The following is a 17,423-nucleotide window of genomic DNA, read 5'->3' as shown; positions in this document are numbered from 1 at the left end:
TACTTGCCTTGCCCTTCTCCTCCAGGCGGAAGGCTCCACCTAGCGGCGGGAGGCGGGACTACGCGGCGTCTCGGGCAGGAGCGACGCAGAAGGCGTGGTCGGAGCCTGGGCAGCTGCGGAGGGAGGGAGGGAGATCCCCTGCTTATGCATATTCATAGGCATGGCAGCTCATGAATACACGATGATCGCAGATCGCGATGGCAAATTAGGAAGAGAGAGAGAGAGAGAGAGAGAGAGAGAGAGAGTACCCCACAGTAGCTTAGGGTTGTGCCAAATCATGCATCCAAACCTCCAAGTGAATGCCCCCCCGACCGCCCCAAATCTGCCTTGGGTGCAAATACAATGTCAAATGTGACTTATTATTAATTGCGCTTATTCGTTAGTACTTTTCTTTTTGCAAAAAAGTAAAAGCCACTTACAACCTGAGGTCAAGTTTTGGTGGTGGGGTTGAAGATCTGCTATTATTTCTGCAGCAGGATGTCTGCATCCGGCATCAGCAAGCCACCCAATGAGCAAGAAAGGGGTGCTTTTTAGCAATTGAGAAGCTAATCAGAGTGAAAGGAGGTGAATTGGCCAATGGCCACTGAGGATTGGCTCCTAGGGTCATTCTGAAGAAGGCGTGCAGGAAGAACACCAAAGAGGGGGCAGTTCTGTGTGCTCCAAAGCTCAGCATTTAAGAACCCTGGAATTATAAGATGCTTCAGTTTCTGGAGAATGGTGTGCAAGCTCTGTTAACTTGCAATGGGACGTCAAGAAAAAGCAGCTTAAGTCACCCAGAAAGAAGACATTGGAGCACTCAAAATCACTTGCCCATGCATTGTTAAATTATTATTGTAAAGGTAAGGTTATACACTAATTTTAGAAGGTTGTATAATCTTAAGAGTTCCCAGGAGTCTTTGGTGGGAAGTAATGTGCTTTAAATGTACGGTGCTGTTTGGCCTTTGTTTAAACTAATCTGCTCCCACCCCACAAAACATACATTATCTAGCCATTAAGATCATCTCCAGCAAACCTCCTCCAAAATTTGCTGCTTCCATATCAGATCTCAGGAAGGAGAAAGAGAATCAGACCCTCCCTCCCAAATGCTGTCGGTGTGCAAACCCTAAAGCTCAATTCTCGGTGTCTTTTTTCCGTTCACTCAAACTGCAGTCTGTGGTTTTCCATCCACAGTCAGGTTGCCCGCTCTCCCTGGGAAGGGGAGGGTGGTCAATAGGGATGAGTCATCTCCAAATCCTCACCCTGGTCTCATGTCATCTACCTGTAAAAGGTAAAGGGACCCCTGACCATTAGGTCCAGTCGTGGACGACTCTGGGGTTGCGGCGCTCATCTCTTTATTGGCCGAGGGAGCCGGCGTACAGCTTCCAGGTCTTGTGGCCAGCATGACTAAGCCACTTCTGGCGAACCAGAGCAGCGCACGGAAACACCATTTACCTTCCCGCCGGAGCAGTACCTATATATCTACTTGCACTTTGATGTGCTTTCAAACTGCTAGGTTGGCAGAAGCGAACCGCAGACCTTTTTGATCGGCATGCCCTAAGCTCTGTGTTTTAACCCACAGCGCCACCCGTGTCGTTTCCCTAATAAAGGGTGTGTTTCACAACTTGGCCTGTTGAAAATAAGAAACATTTGCACTCCTTTCTAACCCCTCCTAAACTTACAATGCTATCTCTTCCAGTAGCACCTTAGAGACCAACTAAGTTTCTTCTTGGTATGAGCTTTCGTGTGCTCATTGAGCCGCATGAACAAACTTAGTTGGTCTCTAAGGTGCTACTGGAAGGAATTTTTTATTTTTTATTTTGTTTTGACTATGGCAGACTAACATGGCTACCTACCTGTAACTAATGCTATCTCTGAAGTCTGATCCCCTGGCCTGGTTATCAAAAACAAACAAGCAAGCAAGCAAGCAAGCAAGCAAACCAGCTTTTCTTATACAATACACGAATGGACACATTAATAGGCATTAAAAGTGTACACGACTCATTCAATCAAAGTACATTTCCCCTTCACCAGAATGATTCTCTTCCTTTGCAGTGACTATCTGACTCCAATTTGTGATTGGAATGCTAGGTTCGTTGGAAGCAGTGCAGGTTTGCATTTGTTGAATTTCCATCTGTAGTCTAGCTGTGAAAGGTAAAAAAAATCTTGCCGGGGGGGAAAACAAGCTAGAAAGGGAGAAAAATCTCAATTATATAATACTTCCATCACTTTGAAGAGATAGAAGCATAATGAGAAACCCTTTAGCATTTAAAAAAGTAACATGTTGAATGGCAGTTTTACCGAACTCTATAATTAAGTAAACATTCACCAACAGTGATGTATGATGTTTATGGTAATTTTTCATTAATTCACTCATACATATGATACAATAGCCTTATAGTTTACAAGCAGAAGATACTAGACAAGCCACCAACCTTTTCAGTCCTTCCTCTGTTTGGCATCTGGGCGGGACTTGTGTGTTATGCTCCGAATCAGCCTCTCCTTGCAGTGTGAGCTCAGTTCTGTTCAGTTAAAGGTAAAAGTAAAGGGACCCCTGACCATTAGGTCCAGTCGCGGACGACTCTGGGGTTGCAGCGCTCATCTCGCTTTACTGGCTGAGAGAGCCGGCGTACAGCTTCTGTGTCATGTGGCCAGCATGACTAAGCCACTTCTGGTGAACCAGAGGAAAACACGGAAACGCCGTTTACCTTCCCACCACAGCGGTACCTATCTATCTACTTGCATTTTGACGTGCTTTCGAACTGCTAGGTTGGCAGGAGCAGGAACCAAGCAATGGGAGCTCACCCCATCGCGGGGATTTGAACCGCCGACCAAGAGGGACCAACTGCGTCTTCTTGTTTCTTGCCTCAGACTTGCCTCATGTTGCATTTAAGTTTTTCTCTTTTTTATGATATTATTTATTAAGTTTTCATTTTTCAACCAAACATTTTTAACGTATCTTTTCATCACCTATAATTTGTCTCAAACTTCCCTCCATCCCTCCAAACTGACTTTCTATCTTCTTCTATCTTCTATCCTTGCATTTCCAATTCCCCCTATCTAACTACTTTCATTCCTTAAGCATTTAAGTTTCTCTCATCATGTTATTTTGTTACAGTTTTCTTTATTATTAAAGCTTAAACAAAATAAAAAACCCTTCCAGTAGCACCTTAGAGACCAACTAACTTTGTATGAGCTTTCCTGTGCATGCACACTTCTTCAGATACCATCATTAAAGCTTAGTTTACATTTATGTGAGCCGCTCATTTTTTTTTCATAGAAAAAGAAACTCTGCTGAAGAATGGTGGCATATCTTAAACCTGGGTGAATGAGGGGATATTCCCAGTTTGCCAGAAGGGTTGGTTTTGTTAATCACCCCCCCCCCTCATCTCCACAACATATTGTACTTGTAGATTGTTTTAAAAAGAAAAGGAGGGAGGTGGAATTGATTTCAGTTTAGCACTTCAAATCTTTAATTGTTTCAAACCACAGGTGGGTGACTTCATTTTATGTGGCAATTTACACTTCCTGAACTTACACTTCCCATGAGAGTTTCTTCCTCCCTGTTAATCTCCCTTTTATTGTACCTGGCTTTTTAATTAGAGTGTTCCCCCTCCCTTAGGTAGTTACAGAACAAACCAGAAAGGGCTGTAAAAATGAACGGATGTCTTTATCATGGGTTAGGTAATCCAGAGCATTTGTCTCTGGCACCACTTAGTGTCAGCTTTCCCCACCACTGGCATATACTCCCCACCCTGCACAGTCATGTTTTTAAACCAACAACTTTGTCTGGGCTTGTGCTTTTTAAAAAACAAATAAATCTCAAAGTACTTTAAATTATCGTCTTGTCTCCTCAGTTCTGAACGCAGCCTAGCCATCTTGTTTCCACCAGCTCAAGGAAAAAGATGCAGTGCACCTACTTCTACAGGTTGCTGCCAAAGGCACACTCCCGGTATTTTTAAAAAAACAGCAGCAACAACTGTCTCATGTAGTCAAAACAAAATAAAATAAAAAAAATTCCTTCCAGTACCACCTTAGAGACCAACTAAGTTTGTTCTTGGTATGAGCTTTTGTGTGCATGCACACTTCTTCAGTGTGGTATCTGAAGAAGTGTGCATGCACACGAAAGCTCATACCAAGAACAAACTTAGTTGGTCTCGTAAGGTGCTACTGGAAGGAATTTTTTATTTTATTTTGTTTTGACTATGGCAGACCAACACAGCTACCTACCTGTAACTGTCTCATGTAGATCAGCGTTTGTTCAAAATAGCTGCATTGCACCGGCAATGGGCTACTCACTCTCTATGTAGCGGCGGTGTGTGCCATACATATGCATTTGTTTTAAATTTTGAAGCTAATCTTGCACTTTTATTTATTTCTTTTTTAATTCGCCATTTTGCCTACTTGGAGCATGCTTGAAATGTTGGCTTTGGTGGGAGTTTGTTGTTGCACTGTTCCAGATAAACTATAAGGAAGAAGTGGTGTCCCCATGCAGGAAAACACCTGCATGCATGCCCTTAATGGCCCTCAGGCATCCAGTACTGTACTAACAGAGAAGGGGACATCACACATGGCCAATATAGCCCATCAAGCACGGCCCACAAAAGTGAGTGGGAAACACTGAGACAAATTTAAACGGAAAGCGCGCATATGTGGACGAAAGTGCGCGAGAGCGCACGCCGGGGGACAAAATCGGATCTGTGCAGTGCAGCCCACGTGCGCATGGACGCCCAGGTGTTGCGTACCTCCCGGTGTTTAGCATAGCTGTCAACTTTTCCCTTTTCTTGCGAGGAATCCTATTCGGAATAAGGGAATTTCCCTTTTAAAAAGGGAGAAGTTGACAGCTATGTGTTTAGGCTGCTCGTCGTAGATCACTTGTGCCATTACAGTACTGTACTTGACAAGATGAGTTTGCTGATGTCCATTAGGTGTCGCTAGTGTTCGCGCGGACCTTTGCTTAGAAATGCTGTATATTTCCACATTTTGTCCCTCCCCTCCAGCCTCCGCCCCCCGTTGCTCTCTTTCGTCGGGTTTCCGACGGTACCTTTGGATCCGGAAGTCGAGGGGTGCATCAACTCTTTCCGCGATCGGGCACGACGGACAGTGACGCATTCCTGAAGCTTCCAGTGTCTTTGTTTCGGAAAGGGAGCAACTTGAGAGTAAGGTGGTTGTTTCGTTTTGTCCCCTCGCCGTCTCAAAGAGCTCTTCCTCCGTTCTGAGCTGGTAACTTGGGCAATTCCATTGCAGCTGCCAGGAAACGGGACAAAGTCCAGAAGTTGTCTTTCCCTGTCCCGCCATGCACTCATAAGAAGGTGCAGGAAAGACCCAGGCAGGGCGAGTTTAAGGAGTAGAGCACCTTGCTTCTTACTGGGTTCCCAAGCTGCTTGCAAGACATATAGAATGTGATTACATAAACTGAATCCTGGCCGCTTAAATCCCCCCCCCCCCTAGGCTTGTTCAAAAGTTACCTCTCTGTGGAACCAAGTGTGCGTTTCTTGAGTTATACAGCTCAACTACGGTATATGTTTTATGCGGGTGATGTGAGTGTACACTCCTTGAATGTACCATGTGAATGCCCTTTGTGTAAATAAGCACACATGACTAAACGCTAAGGCTGCTTGGAAGCTACGCCCGCTTCCCTAATCCCAGGTGAGGAACATGATCTACAGATACTCAAAGGTGTTTGTGCTCTTTCTCACTATTTAAAATGTCCCCTGGATAAATACTGTACTGATGGTGAAAATGGGCTGCATGGTTTAGTCCCACCAGTGCCTCAAATCACTTTGGTGTTTGCATTATTTTACAATTATATATGACAGCAGATTACACCCCAGTTCTTGCACTGCAGTAAGATAAGTGCTGGTGGTTCAAACATGATTGCACGATGCATGTCACTTGATTTTTTTAACACACGATTCCTGTTTGTTTGATTAGATACCTCCCAACCCTTCTACCCCCTTAGCTCCACACACAAGCTCAGGATACTTTGAACCCCCAGTGGATGTGAGGTGGACTAGGTGAGATGGTGAAAGCATTGTTTGCCTTCTGGGTTTGTAAGGAGATGAAATGGCAGCATCATTGGCTCATAAAAGGGCGCTGTCAGATCTTGAGCTAGGAGATTGTTAACTGGATAGCAGAGCACACTAGAACAGGCCCAGATTTGAAGGGAGAAGAACTCTACAAATGAGGTCTCCTTGTGAGCAGGCTTCTGCAAACCTCGCTCAGGTTAATGCAAACTCAGATGGCGATTTGCGCACGTGTGAATTGGGCCATTGCAGATCTGAAAGTTCTTCCACTCCATTTACACACAATGCTTTTCAATGGTGTCACAGCACACATACAGCTGTCACCTATCTGCACATGTGGCTCAACATTTTATTGCCCCCCCCATTTGCAAACCTGTGGCCAGTTTGAGGAAAGAAGAATCGAGAAGGTGGTTTTTAACCAGAAAAAGACTTAGCAGCAAGAGGAGGCAAAGCCACACCAGCATTTCCTCCTGCAGTTCCTACAATACTAATGAACGATCCCTTGCCTCGGGTGTCAAAAGCCAGGATAAGCATTCACCTAAAGCTGTATAATGAAGATGCAAGAGTCACCTCTGTGAGACGGAGTTCCATGACTTTGGGGCCAACACAAAGAATGCCCTCTCCTTGGCTGCCGCTACCCTGAGCTTTTGAGGGCAGTGGAGCAACCAAGAGGGCTCCCTCCGCCGATTTTAGCACCCAAGGGACTTGCAAAGGAGGAGGCAGCCTTTCAAATATTTGTGGCCTGGGTCTTTTAGGGCTTTAAACACTTTAAATGTGTAAGCACTTCTGCACACACCATTTTGTGCCAGCCAGAAAGTAAAGTACAGTAGTGCCATCTCCTCCCCCTTAAAAAAACACCATGATTTATTTGTTCCATTTTCTTCTTTTTGTTTGGTGCTCTCATTTTCAGGCTTCTCAGAATACCTTCTTTGGCAGTGATGGCTGCTACCACCACGCAACTGACCGAGAGCAGCATCACGGTGGGCGGGCAAACGCTGTTCTACCGGCAGGTCCAGCCTGCTCAGCAGAGCCCCCGGTTCTCTGTCTTGCTGCTTCATGGCATCCGTTTCTCATCAGAGACGTGGCTAAACCTGCAGACTCTGTCTAAGTTGGGAGAAGCAGGATACCGCGCTGTGGCTGTCGACCTGCCAGGTATGCCTGGATCTCGACAGGTGAAGGGATCACTTCCACACCTGTGGGCAACTCCAGTGCAGTTATAATTTGAAATGTAAGAACCTGGCCTTTCCCCAAGGTCAAAAAACTGCTGCTGACATCCAGGCCCTCCTTCTTGTTTTGCTTTTTAACAATGTGGGAAGTCTCGCTCATGTATGGAAGAACATGTGTAAAAATTGTCATGCAGGTGTGCGTGCCTTTGGGTTGTGATAATACACATTTGGCTCAGTTCAGATATCTTGCCAAGCCATGGATGTCCTAACCAAATATAAATATCCTAAACTATGCTTGGGCTTAGTTGGGTATAACAGGCAAACCAAGGTTTACGGCTGCTCACCTGCTTTTGTTTTTCAATGGTGAGCTTCATTTCCATACTGCAGCAGCATCCTCTTCAGTCCTCTGAAGTCTCAGCAATGGCCATAACTGTGGTTTATCAATGTTACCTGAACTCAGACATAACAGCTGGATCCAGGATGAGCATGTATTTACCTACAAAGTCCAGCAACCCCATCCCTGTCCTAATTCCCATGCCTCACTATAACTGAGCCTATGGCTAAGCCTAAACACGTATAACCGAAACAACCAGCTATTGGCTTCCCTGTTCATCCCCTGCTTTCTCTCCCTCTGTTTCCCCAATTTCAGATTTTAAATTGAAAGCTCTTGGGGTCAGACTCCTGACCTCTTGGACTCTATAAAGTACCATGCACACTAGTGATGATAGATAGATAGATAGATAGATAGATAGATAGATAGATAGATAGATGGCAGCAGTAGCAAATCACAGTTAGTTACAATTGTGGTTTCAAAATCAGCCTCAAAGCATGCTCTGAGACTCTGGTTTGGCAGTCTCTCTCAAATCACAGTTTGTAAGCTAGTGTTATTCTAGGCCTAATGCGAAACAGAGCAAAATGGGAGCTTCCAGGTGCATGTTCATTGTTGGATTGGTGCTGCTTGTGCATGCAAGGGTGTGGGTCCCCCCCCCCAGCATCCACATTGCTTTGTTAGCACTGAAATGCCACCCTGTACTCATTCCTCCACCCAATTTAATCAGGATTCATCCTTCCCACAGAACATGTGTGACGTGCAGTGTCTTGTTTCTTGCGGTCCAGGATTAGGTCTTTCCAAAGAGGCTACTGCCCCAGCTCCTGTCGGAGAGCCAGCACCAGCCAATTTCTTGAAGTCCGTCTTCGAGGCCCTGAAGCTAGACCAGGCGGTGGTGATCAGCCCGTCTCTCAGCGGGATGTATTCGCTTCCATTCCTCTTCCAGCACAGCGAGATGCTTAAAGCCTATGTCCCGGTGGCACCCATCTGCACAGAGAAGTTCTCAGCAGCACAATATGCCGGTGTCAAAGTATGTCCGCCTAGCGGCTAGGCATGCAGAGGGGAGGGGATTCTGAGGTTAAAACTGGGGCAGGTCTTGTTTCAGCCAATGACACTTAACAGTGTCAGCTGCAGATGTTGTGGCCTAGGCCAAAATTACCTGGGCGGGCCCATCTCCAGGCTACTGTCACTGCTGCTTATTCAGAGCCCTCTCTATCCATGCCCAATTGGCACTGCTGACCAGAATAAGAAGGCAACGGCACTGCAGCTCCTCTGCCTTAGTCTTGCCACTGCTGATATTCCTGGAGAGGGCAAATGACTATGCAGGGGTATGGCCCTCAGCCAGTGCCTTGTAGTGCAGACTTCTGACGCCAGTCCTGGAAATTAAAATTAAAAGGCATTGAAAAATAATTGAGGGGTATACGGAGAACAGCAATACAGTCGTACCTTGGAATTTGAACAGCTTAGTTGCTGAACTTTTTGGCTCCTGAATGATCGAAAACCAGAAGTGATTGTTCTGGTTTTCGAACGTACTTATGGAAGCCGAATGTCCAGTGCGGCTTCCGCATCTTCCGAATGGCTGCAGGAGCTTCCTGCAGCCAATCGGAAGCCGTACCTTGGAAGTCAAACTTTTTGAAAGTTGTACGGACTTCTGGAGCGGATTCTGTTAGACTGCATACAACTGCATACAACAGGGAAAGGGTTCCTGAGCTAATCACTAGAGGGCAGTGCCTACTGCTTCGTTCTCAGGCACAAAACCGCTTTCAGAGATGCAAAACAGGCCTATAATCAGGCCTACAAACACAAACAGGGAAGCTTGTTTGCTTTTTTCTTTCTGCAATGACTGCCTATCATCTCATAAGGACTGCTCCAAGGATAGTGTGATGCAGGGATCATTTCACCATTATGAGAAAAAGAACTGCTGTGATAGCCTTCTCCCCATTAGTGGGTTGATGGAGTAAGTGTGATCTTTTACATGAGCAAGGAAAGTAAGTCTGCTTCTACACTCAGAAGAGAAAATGCATCATTACCGGTAGAAGCAAGAGGGATTAGATTGTAACTGCTGTAAATCTCTGAGCATTCCTTATCCTATAAGTGTAGCTTTGTAATGTCTCTTGCAAACGCAGAGCACTTGATCTGACTGTTATCCAAATTCCTCACTTTTTAATATTTTAAGCTCCTCCTCCTATTAATCTCTGGGGTGTGCCTTTGCCCAGTCAAATGTGACTGGCAAATGCAAAATCTCCCCTTGCAAATGTGACCTTTTTTTAGCCCTGGTAACCCTGTAAGACAATAGCTTTGACAGCAGTGGGAATTCTCTGTACTTCTGTGAATCCTGAACATCTCTACCACAGAGATTCTGAGCTATTTAAAATGTGGGAGAGGTTTGTTTTCCTTGCTAGGAGAAGGTACTGCAACCAGGAAAGGATAATTCTACTGGCAGCAATACCATTAATAAAGGTTTAAACACTGAATAACACAGAGATCAAAGAGACAGGAGGAAGCACATATTAGCTTCCTGAACTTTTTGTTTGGCACAGATCAAGCCAATTAGAGTGAAGCAGGCAGACACAAGCTGCCTTTGCACATTCAGTATAGGTAAATTGGACACCCAGGTGGAGCGGGGTGGGGGGGGGAGAGGATTGGGGTGGTGAGCTCTGCCACTAACACATGCACAAAAGCAACCCTACATGGGTACGATTGAGGACTCTGCTTTTTGCAGAGTTCCTGAGCTTGTGCACAATACAGTTTATATGTGGGTAGAGTTAATTTCCAACTTCGAACCTGTGTTTCACTTGAGATATTTGTTGAAAGCACCCAAGAAAGGGGAAATTCCTTGTTTGTTGACTTGACCACACTTGACTTCTCTTCTCCCATACTTAGACACCAGCGCTCATCGTATATGGGGACCAGGACGCCCAGCTGGGGGAAGTGAGCCTGAAAAACCTGAAGAACTTACCTAATCACAAGGTGATGCTGATGAAAGGGGCAGGCCATGCCTGTTACCTTGACAAGCCAGATGAGTGGCACCATGGGCTCCTAGACTTCCTGAAGAGCATAGAGTGAAGAGCAAACTGGCCCGGCCTGCTCCCAACCCACGCACAATGATCAGTGGCTTCCACATCTGTCTGGTGTTTGCTTCCTGGGTGCTGGGTTCTCTTTCTGCAATTCAGTCGGCAATCGAACAGGAGCCAAGTCCTTTGGGGACTACCCAATAATTATAGAACTAAAATGCTTAGCAAATGGATCATGCTGCATCCAAAACATGCCCAATGCTTAACAGAATCATAATCGTGTTCCATTAATTGCATATCCAGGGTGGCACCCACCCACCCATTTCCCCTCCCTTGGCCATGGGATTCATTGGGTCACCCTAATACATAAATATGGATCTGTTACACAGGCACATTGGCACCTCAGTGTAAATTTGCCATTTCACAATCTTGCGTGAAATCCACCTCTTCCTCATCATTCACCAATGATTGTGAAATTTCCCCCTCTTTTTAGTTACCGGTAAATGAACACAAAAGGCAACAAGCCGGCATGCTGAGTTAGCTGAGGAAGATGTCGTGAAGGTGGGGCAATATACGTTTCCCCAACCAAACAGTCTTTTTAGAGACTGCCTGCCTTGCTTTGTGGGACTCTTAGCTATCTTTGCCCTTGACATCTTTGCCAGGGGACATCTGTCTTTATTTCAGAACCTTTTGCTATGTCACTGCTGTGGTGTACACACCATCTCTTTGTCAGAATCTGTTTCTTCCTGCTTTGGGTTGGCAAGACTATGTATTCTTGGCGTGCATGGTGGCAGCCAGCTGCATTGTGGTGAGCAATTATTAGAGAGCAGGACTAAGGCTGACGCAGTGAATTTAGGGAGGATCATTTTGTATGACAAAACCTTTAGCATCTCCAGGGCTTCCCCTTTCTAACAGTGCAATCTGCTACCCATGTCTGCTCAGAAGTTCCATTACCCCCGGGGAAATCTGTGTAGGACTGCAGCTCATCAACAATGTGCATATGTTAAATACTATCACCTCTTCTGCCTGAGCCCAGCAAGAACATGTGGCTACCTATTTTGAAACATCCTTGTGCTCTACGGTTATCACTCTCATTGGTGATTAAATTACTAGATGGTTCTGGGATTCTTCTTAGAAGTTTAACATATGGGATCTGTCAGAGTATTGTTTGTCTAAGGTTGCAATAGTAGAAGGAAGAAATGCAATGGCACTGAACACTATTGTTGGGGAACTTGTGGCTCTCCTTATGTTGGGACTATATCTCCCATCATCCTTCTCCACTTGCCATGCTTGCAGGGGGTGGTGGAAGTTGGAGTCCAACTACCTCTGAAGAGACACATGTTCCTCATCTCTGCTATGCACCTTGGAAGAGTTGGGGTGCTCTGAGGGAGGAAGCATCACTCACCACTGCTACGCTATACCTGAACAATTTTATCTTGCATGGAATCAAAGGGACTGTCAAGTTAGCAAGGAGTGCAGACTTCCAATAATAAAAGTTGGATAAAGAAAATTAATTAAATCGGCTGTGCAGGCTCTACCTGGTTTTCCGGTGAGTTTCTGCTGAATGATACATTTTGTCAAAACTAATTTTTTTTAATCAATTAAAACGTTGATTTATACATCTGCTTATTTTGCTGATGCATTCTTTTCTAATGTAGCTCAACCACACATTTGCGAATCATCCTATCACCACAATTACATTTGACACTGTAGTTTGGAGTAGGTTTTTGGAGAACGTGGGGATGTTGGGGAGAATGTTTGCTATTAGTTGAACTAGTCTTCATGTTGGTTTATAGGCATGGGGAACACATTGTGATTATAATCCAGAAAGCTCAGTCTGCCGTTTAGAACACAAAACCTGGGTTTTGAACCTAACACTGACCTAACACTGGAAAATAGCACTGTCTTGGGAGTTGTGTCAAGATCAAGTTATGTTGAATCTAGTTGTAAGGAAAAGACAAAATCTGAACTAATAATGGTTTTTTTTTTTAATTTCCTTTAGGGCTACTGCAAGATTTATAGTTTTAGTAATTGTGCCCTTCTCAGATTTCATGATGCATGGCTATAGCATAAACAATATTGGTCTTGGGTCCTCCAACCTTAGCAGTCTTCAAAATTATGTGTAGCCTTGGGTAATAGGGATTTGAAATGATAGACATACTAATGGGCCTAGCTAGGCATGCTCATGCACAGGCATAATTAACAATGTATGGGAAGGAGAGATTCATAGGAAATATAATTAGGCAAATAATGGGAGGTGCTGCCCTACTAGCAGAACTGGTGCAGAACACAGAGGAAGCCATTATCAATCTAGACCCACATGGTCTGTTCTGGCTGGCCACCACACAGCATGTGCTCTACCACTGAGCTATGGTCCCTTTGCTTCCCACCTCTCCTGTATCATCAGTGCACTGTCTCTTCCCATTATCCACATGAGATGGAATTAGATGCTCTAGCTTTCTACAGCTTAAGAGAAAATGCTTGCCAGCCCCTGGAGTAACAGCACAAATGGATTCCTTTAAATGCCCATGGGATTACCAAACTAATGGCCAAGGTGAACAGATGGGAGACAGGTTAAAGTCAGCCGCACGGCTATGCCAGAGCCACCTGGCCTTGTTCCTTTGTGCTCATTTCCCACAGATGGAGACCAGACAGATGGAGCCAGCAGTAAGAAGTAGGGAGGTGGACTCTAATCGTCACATGGCACCCTTACTGGCTGAAGGCTGTGATGGCTGTCAAAAACCAAACTTTATCCTATTAGGCAGAGGATTTGCTGGCAGGGGGCTGGCAAGTCCGGGAGTCTGATTCCCACACAGTCAGCAACTTCCATCTATAGCTAGGATCTAAAGCACTGGGATTGACTGCACCTCAAAGGAAGGGAGAGTGTTCTGCTCTGGCATGTCAGTGAAGTTGGGTTCCTCGCTACTGAAATTTTGTGGCACGAAAACACATCAAAGTAAATGGAATGTGGAGTGGAGCCATATGTGGAATACCATCGGTGTGAAATAAGTATCTCTTATGGGGCGAATCTCAAGGATCAGCAACAGCTATATTGGCCAAGAGTATAATCTGCCAAGGTGACGTGACCTTCAATGCATTTTCAGGCCAAGAGATGCTAGCTGGGTGTCTTATTTCTAGGGGGGGGGAACCGAAAAACATCCATTTTCTCTAACTATTCATGCTGGCATTCAACAACACAAAAATGTCTGAAGAGAATCTCATCCAGTCTGAGTTGTCCACGGAACTTTGAAAATGAATATGAGCAGAACAGAAGCTCAATTAATCATTGCTATTCTGTTTCAAAGCACGAGTCCTTCCTGCAAATCGCAGTTCACACAACCTTGGTAGACATTCATCTAGGTGTGACCACCTTAGTGTCAGGCCTACAACTGCAATCCAGTTTGAACAAAGGGGCCTGAGGTCATAACTCAGTGGTAGAGCATCTGTGTATGGGGAAGGGCCCAGGCTCAATCCATGGCATCTTCAGATAGGGTTGGGAATGTCCCAGTCTGAGACCCTGGGTAGCCACTACCAGTCAGTATGAGCTAAATGGACGAAATGGGCTGATTCCTGTGCTGAGGCTGCAGAAGTCATTGACTGGCTGAAGGCCAAATATCAGAGTAAAGGAGGAGCAGGCAAGTCTGGTGCCAGTTTGAGTGGGCTGTGGGCAAAGATCCCTCTGGGGAAAGCCCCCCACCTTCCTGGTGGCACCCCTTTCCTACAAGATACAACTGAAATGTCGGTGGTTTGAATCCCCGCGACGGGGTGAGCTCCCATTGCGGGGTGAGCTCCCGTTGCTTGGTCCCTGCTCCTGCCAACCTTGCAGTTCAAAAGCACGTCAAAGTGCAAGTAGATAAATAGGTACCGCTCCGGCGGGAAGGTAAATGGCGTTTCCATGCGCTGCTCTGGTTCGCCAGAAGCGGCTTAGTCATGCTGGCCACATGACCTGGAAGCTGTATGCTGGCTCCCTCAGCCAGTAAAGTGAGATGAGCACCGCAACCCCAGAGTCGTCCATGACTGGACCTAACGGTCAGGGGTCCCTTTACCTTTACTCCACTATTAAAGGAGCAGGAGCCCTGTCCTCTTTCTCATCTGCCTCACCAAAAATGTAGTTTTTGCTCCTCCCCCCCCTTTCCATTTGAGATCACAAGAGCCCAGTACAGCCTCTCTGTTTAAGCTTCAGGTGAGCTGTTAAGACCTTTTAATTTTGCTGAGCTTTTAGAATGGGTTAAAATCCCGTCTCGTTTTTATGCTGAATCTGTTTTATTATACAAAATGTATTTAGTAATGTGGATTTTTTTTCCCTCAGGGCTTTATGTATTTTAGTAGCTTTTGGGGGGAGGGTAAGCTGCTTTTGAGCTTATTTCATAAAGAAATATGGAGTATACATAAGTAAAGAAATAAGTTTGGAGAGGCAGTTACATACCTTTGGTAGACCTGATTTTCAAGGCGGCTAGAAATTCGAGAAGGGAAAAGTCAACTTTGCTGTAGCTTTAGAAAGGGGAAAGCTCTGTGGCGGAGTAGCCTCTTACTGTTTTTCACTGACACTGGTAGCTGCATTGCTTTGAAGCTGAGGTGAGAAACACCAGGATGTCCACACATGATCGTAAAATCAATAGAACTAGAAATAAAAGCCACCCAGCAAGTATCTCTTGTCCAAAAAAAGAGCACCATTCCCTTTCATTTTCTCATAGCATCTAATACTTCCTTCCTTTAGGAACAGACCTATGCTCAGGAATTTTGAAGCCCCATGAATGACAACCGTCTAGGTGCCAATCAAGGGATTGGCAAAACATCTCCCCACATTTGCACAGCCATAGTTGCCCCAGAAGTAGTCACATTGACCACACCATTAGTGGACTGCTAGAGAGAATGTTAATAAATCTGCCTCTACTAGCCATGGCCCTAGGCCCACACTTTCTACCTTCCCTTCTCAGCTTCCAGGAAGCTCCTGTTACTTCATCCATCTATGCCCTGTCCACAAGCACAGGGTGTTTCTGTGTAACACTGACTTGGCTCCATCATCAACACAAGGGAATGCTTCCACAATCCGCAGTCCTACCTTACAGTAGGTTCAGGGCTGGCACATCTCTAATCCTGAAGACGCTTGGCACTAAACCTTTAATGTAGTCATGGGGTGTACTGGCAACAATGGCAGGCTCACTCTCCCCACCCCCTATCTCCGAAGCAGTTGTGGTGAAGTACACCCACCCACCCTTGTGTGGTTAGTTGCACCCAACTCCTCTCTTTGGGTAGCCAGCAGTGGCAGATCACATTACTGTGCAGCTTTTCTCTCTCATCCCACACGAGTGTCACATTCCTCTGCCAAGGCTGTGCTGGTGATTGTTAGATGATAGAAACGGCATTCTTCATTCCATGCTTCAGTTTCTATTCTGTTGTGGACAAATAGGGCCAGGGAGGGATTTTTTCCCCTCCCCTTTTGCATTTGTAGCAGTTCTATTCCACCCAACTACTTCGGTTATCGGGTATTTCCATAAGATGAGAATTCAAGCCCAACACAGTTTCCTTTCTTTTCTTACACACCCTCTTTCAGGCTCCAGTATATGGGGTGAGAAAGAATTTTTGTCCAAGTCAGACTGGCAACTGACCCTCTTGGGTATCCTCTCCCCCACCCCAAAGATGTGCTTCACTGAGTAAACCTAGGTGTTCTCAAAGTCCCTTTCTGCAACGTACCTTCTTTTTTCTTATAGGACAATGTAGTATAGATTGCAAAGGTTCTGTGTGGGTGGCCCGGTGTTCTAAACCACTGAGCCTCTTGGGCTTGCTGGTCATAAGGTCAGCGGTTTGAATCTGCACAGCAGTGTAAGCTCCCGTTGTTCTGTCCCATCTTCTGCTAACCTAGCAGTTCAAAAGCGAACCAGTGCAAGTAGATAAATAGGTACCACTGTGGCGGGAAGGTAAACAGTGTTTCCGTGTGCTCTGGCTTCCATCACAGTGTCCCGTTGCGCCAGTAGTGGTTTAGTCATGACCCACACGACCCAGAAAGCTGTCTGTGGACAAACAGTGGCTCCCTCAGCCTGAAGCAAGATGAGCGCAGCACCCATAGTCACCTTTGACTGGACCTAACCATCCAGGGGTCCTTTACCTTTTACGTGTGTGTGTGTGTGTGTGTGTGTGTGTGTGTGCGTGCATGCACACATTTATTTGCTTGAGTAAATGGGAGCCACACACATTTAACACCAACAACTTTCCTTGTATAGGGCTTGGGACTGATGATTGACATGCTTGTGATGCTTGGAAGACCTCGATGGTCTTCATGATGACACTGCAGCCATCAAGTGATTAACCTGCACATGCGAATCAGCTCTATATGCCTTTATTTTTCTGACACCAACAACTCTATATTAAGCTAAACTAGACACATACACTTAAACAGTAGTTGCATGACTACAGGATGGTAAGCAGGATGCTGTTATGGGATGCTAAGGAGTTTGCTTCATTATTTCCATTGTAAATTCTCAGTCCTCCCCTATTCTCTGTTGCAAACAGGTAGTTGAATTACAAGGCCCACTGCTGGCTGGACAGTGACAAATTTAGCTAAGAAAGGGTCCATGTTACTGTAATAATCAAGTACCTCAAATCCTCCTGAACCATGATGGAGGGAAGATACTGTGTGCATGGAACACAGACTTCAAGAGTACCCAAATAATAATGTTGTTGGCATCTGTCTGTCTCAGGAGAGGATGGAGAAATGCACCTTTGGGGGTGAGGTCAAGCTGTTGGAAGGTTGCAGCGCCTGCTGTGGCTGTAGAGGCCAATGTGGGAAATGTGTCTTGTTGCAGTTGGAGCAAATTAAGGTGTCCAGTTGTGCTGCTACCATGGCGTTTCTCCTCTCTGCTGACATTAAGGACAAGTTATTGTGCTCAACTTTAATGAAGTTGATGCAACGGAA

At 45.5% G+C, this 17,423-nt stretch overlaps 1 protein-coding gene across 1 annotated transcript; it reads left to right on the top strand.

The window, feature by feature from the left end:
* Positions 1 to 6,895: 6,895 nt before the first annotated feature.
* On the top strand, positions 6,896 to 12,135 carry LOC117041662 (protein ABHD14B-like). Its single transcript, XM_033140654.1, has 3 exons — positions 6,896 to 7,154; positions 8,285 to 8,526; positions 10,380 to 12,135. The coding sequence occupies exons 1-3, from the start codon at positions 6,941 to 6,943 to the stop codon at positions 10,560 to 10,562; spliced, it is 639 nt and encodes a 212-aa protein (XP_032996545.1). The 5' UTR covers positions 6,896 to 6,940; the 3' UTR covers positions 10,563 to 12,135.
* The last annotated feature ends 5,288 nt before the right edge of the window (positions 12,136 to 17,423 follow it).

This window comes from Lacerta agilis, chromosome 2, assembly GCF_009819535.1.
Source record: "Lacerta agilis isolate rLacAgi1 chromosome 2, rLacAgi1.pri, whole genome shotgun sequence".
NCBI classification, from domain to species: Eukaryota; Metazoa; Chordata; class Lepidosauria; order Squamata; family Lacertidae; genus Lacerta; species Lacerta agilis.
Note: the sequence above shows the minus strand (reverse complement) of the source record. Positions and strands in the feature narration are given on the sequence as shown.

Coding starts and splice junctions, on each gene's coding strand:
- LOC117041662 (XM_033140654.1), top strand. CDS start 6,941: ATGGCTGCTACCACCACGCAACTGACCGAGAGCAGCATCACGGTGGGC. Junction 7,155..8,284: donor TGTGGCTGTCGACCTGCCAG/GTATGCCTGGAT, acceptor CTTGCGGTCCAG/GATTAGGTCTTTCCAAAGAG. Junction 8,527..10,379: donor CACAATATGCCGGTGTCAAA/GTATGTCCGCCT, acceptor TCCCATACTTAG/ACACCAGCGCTCATCGTATA.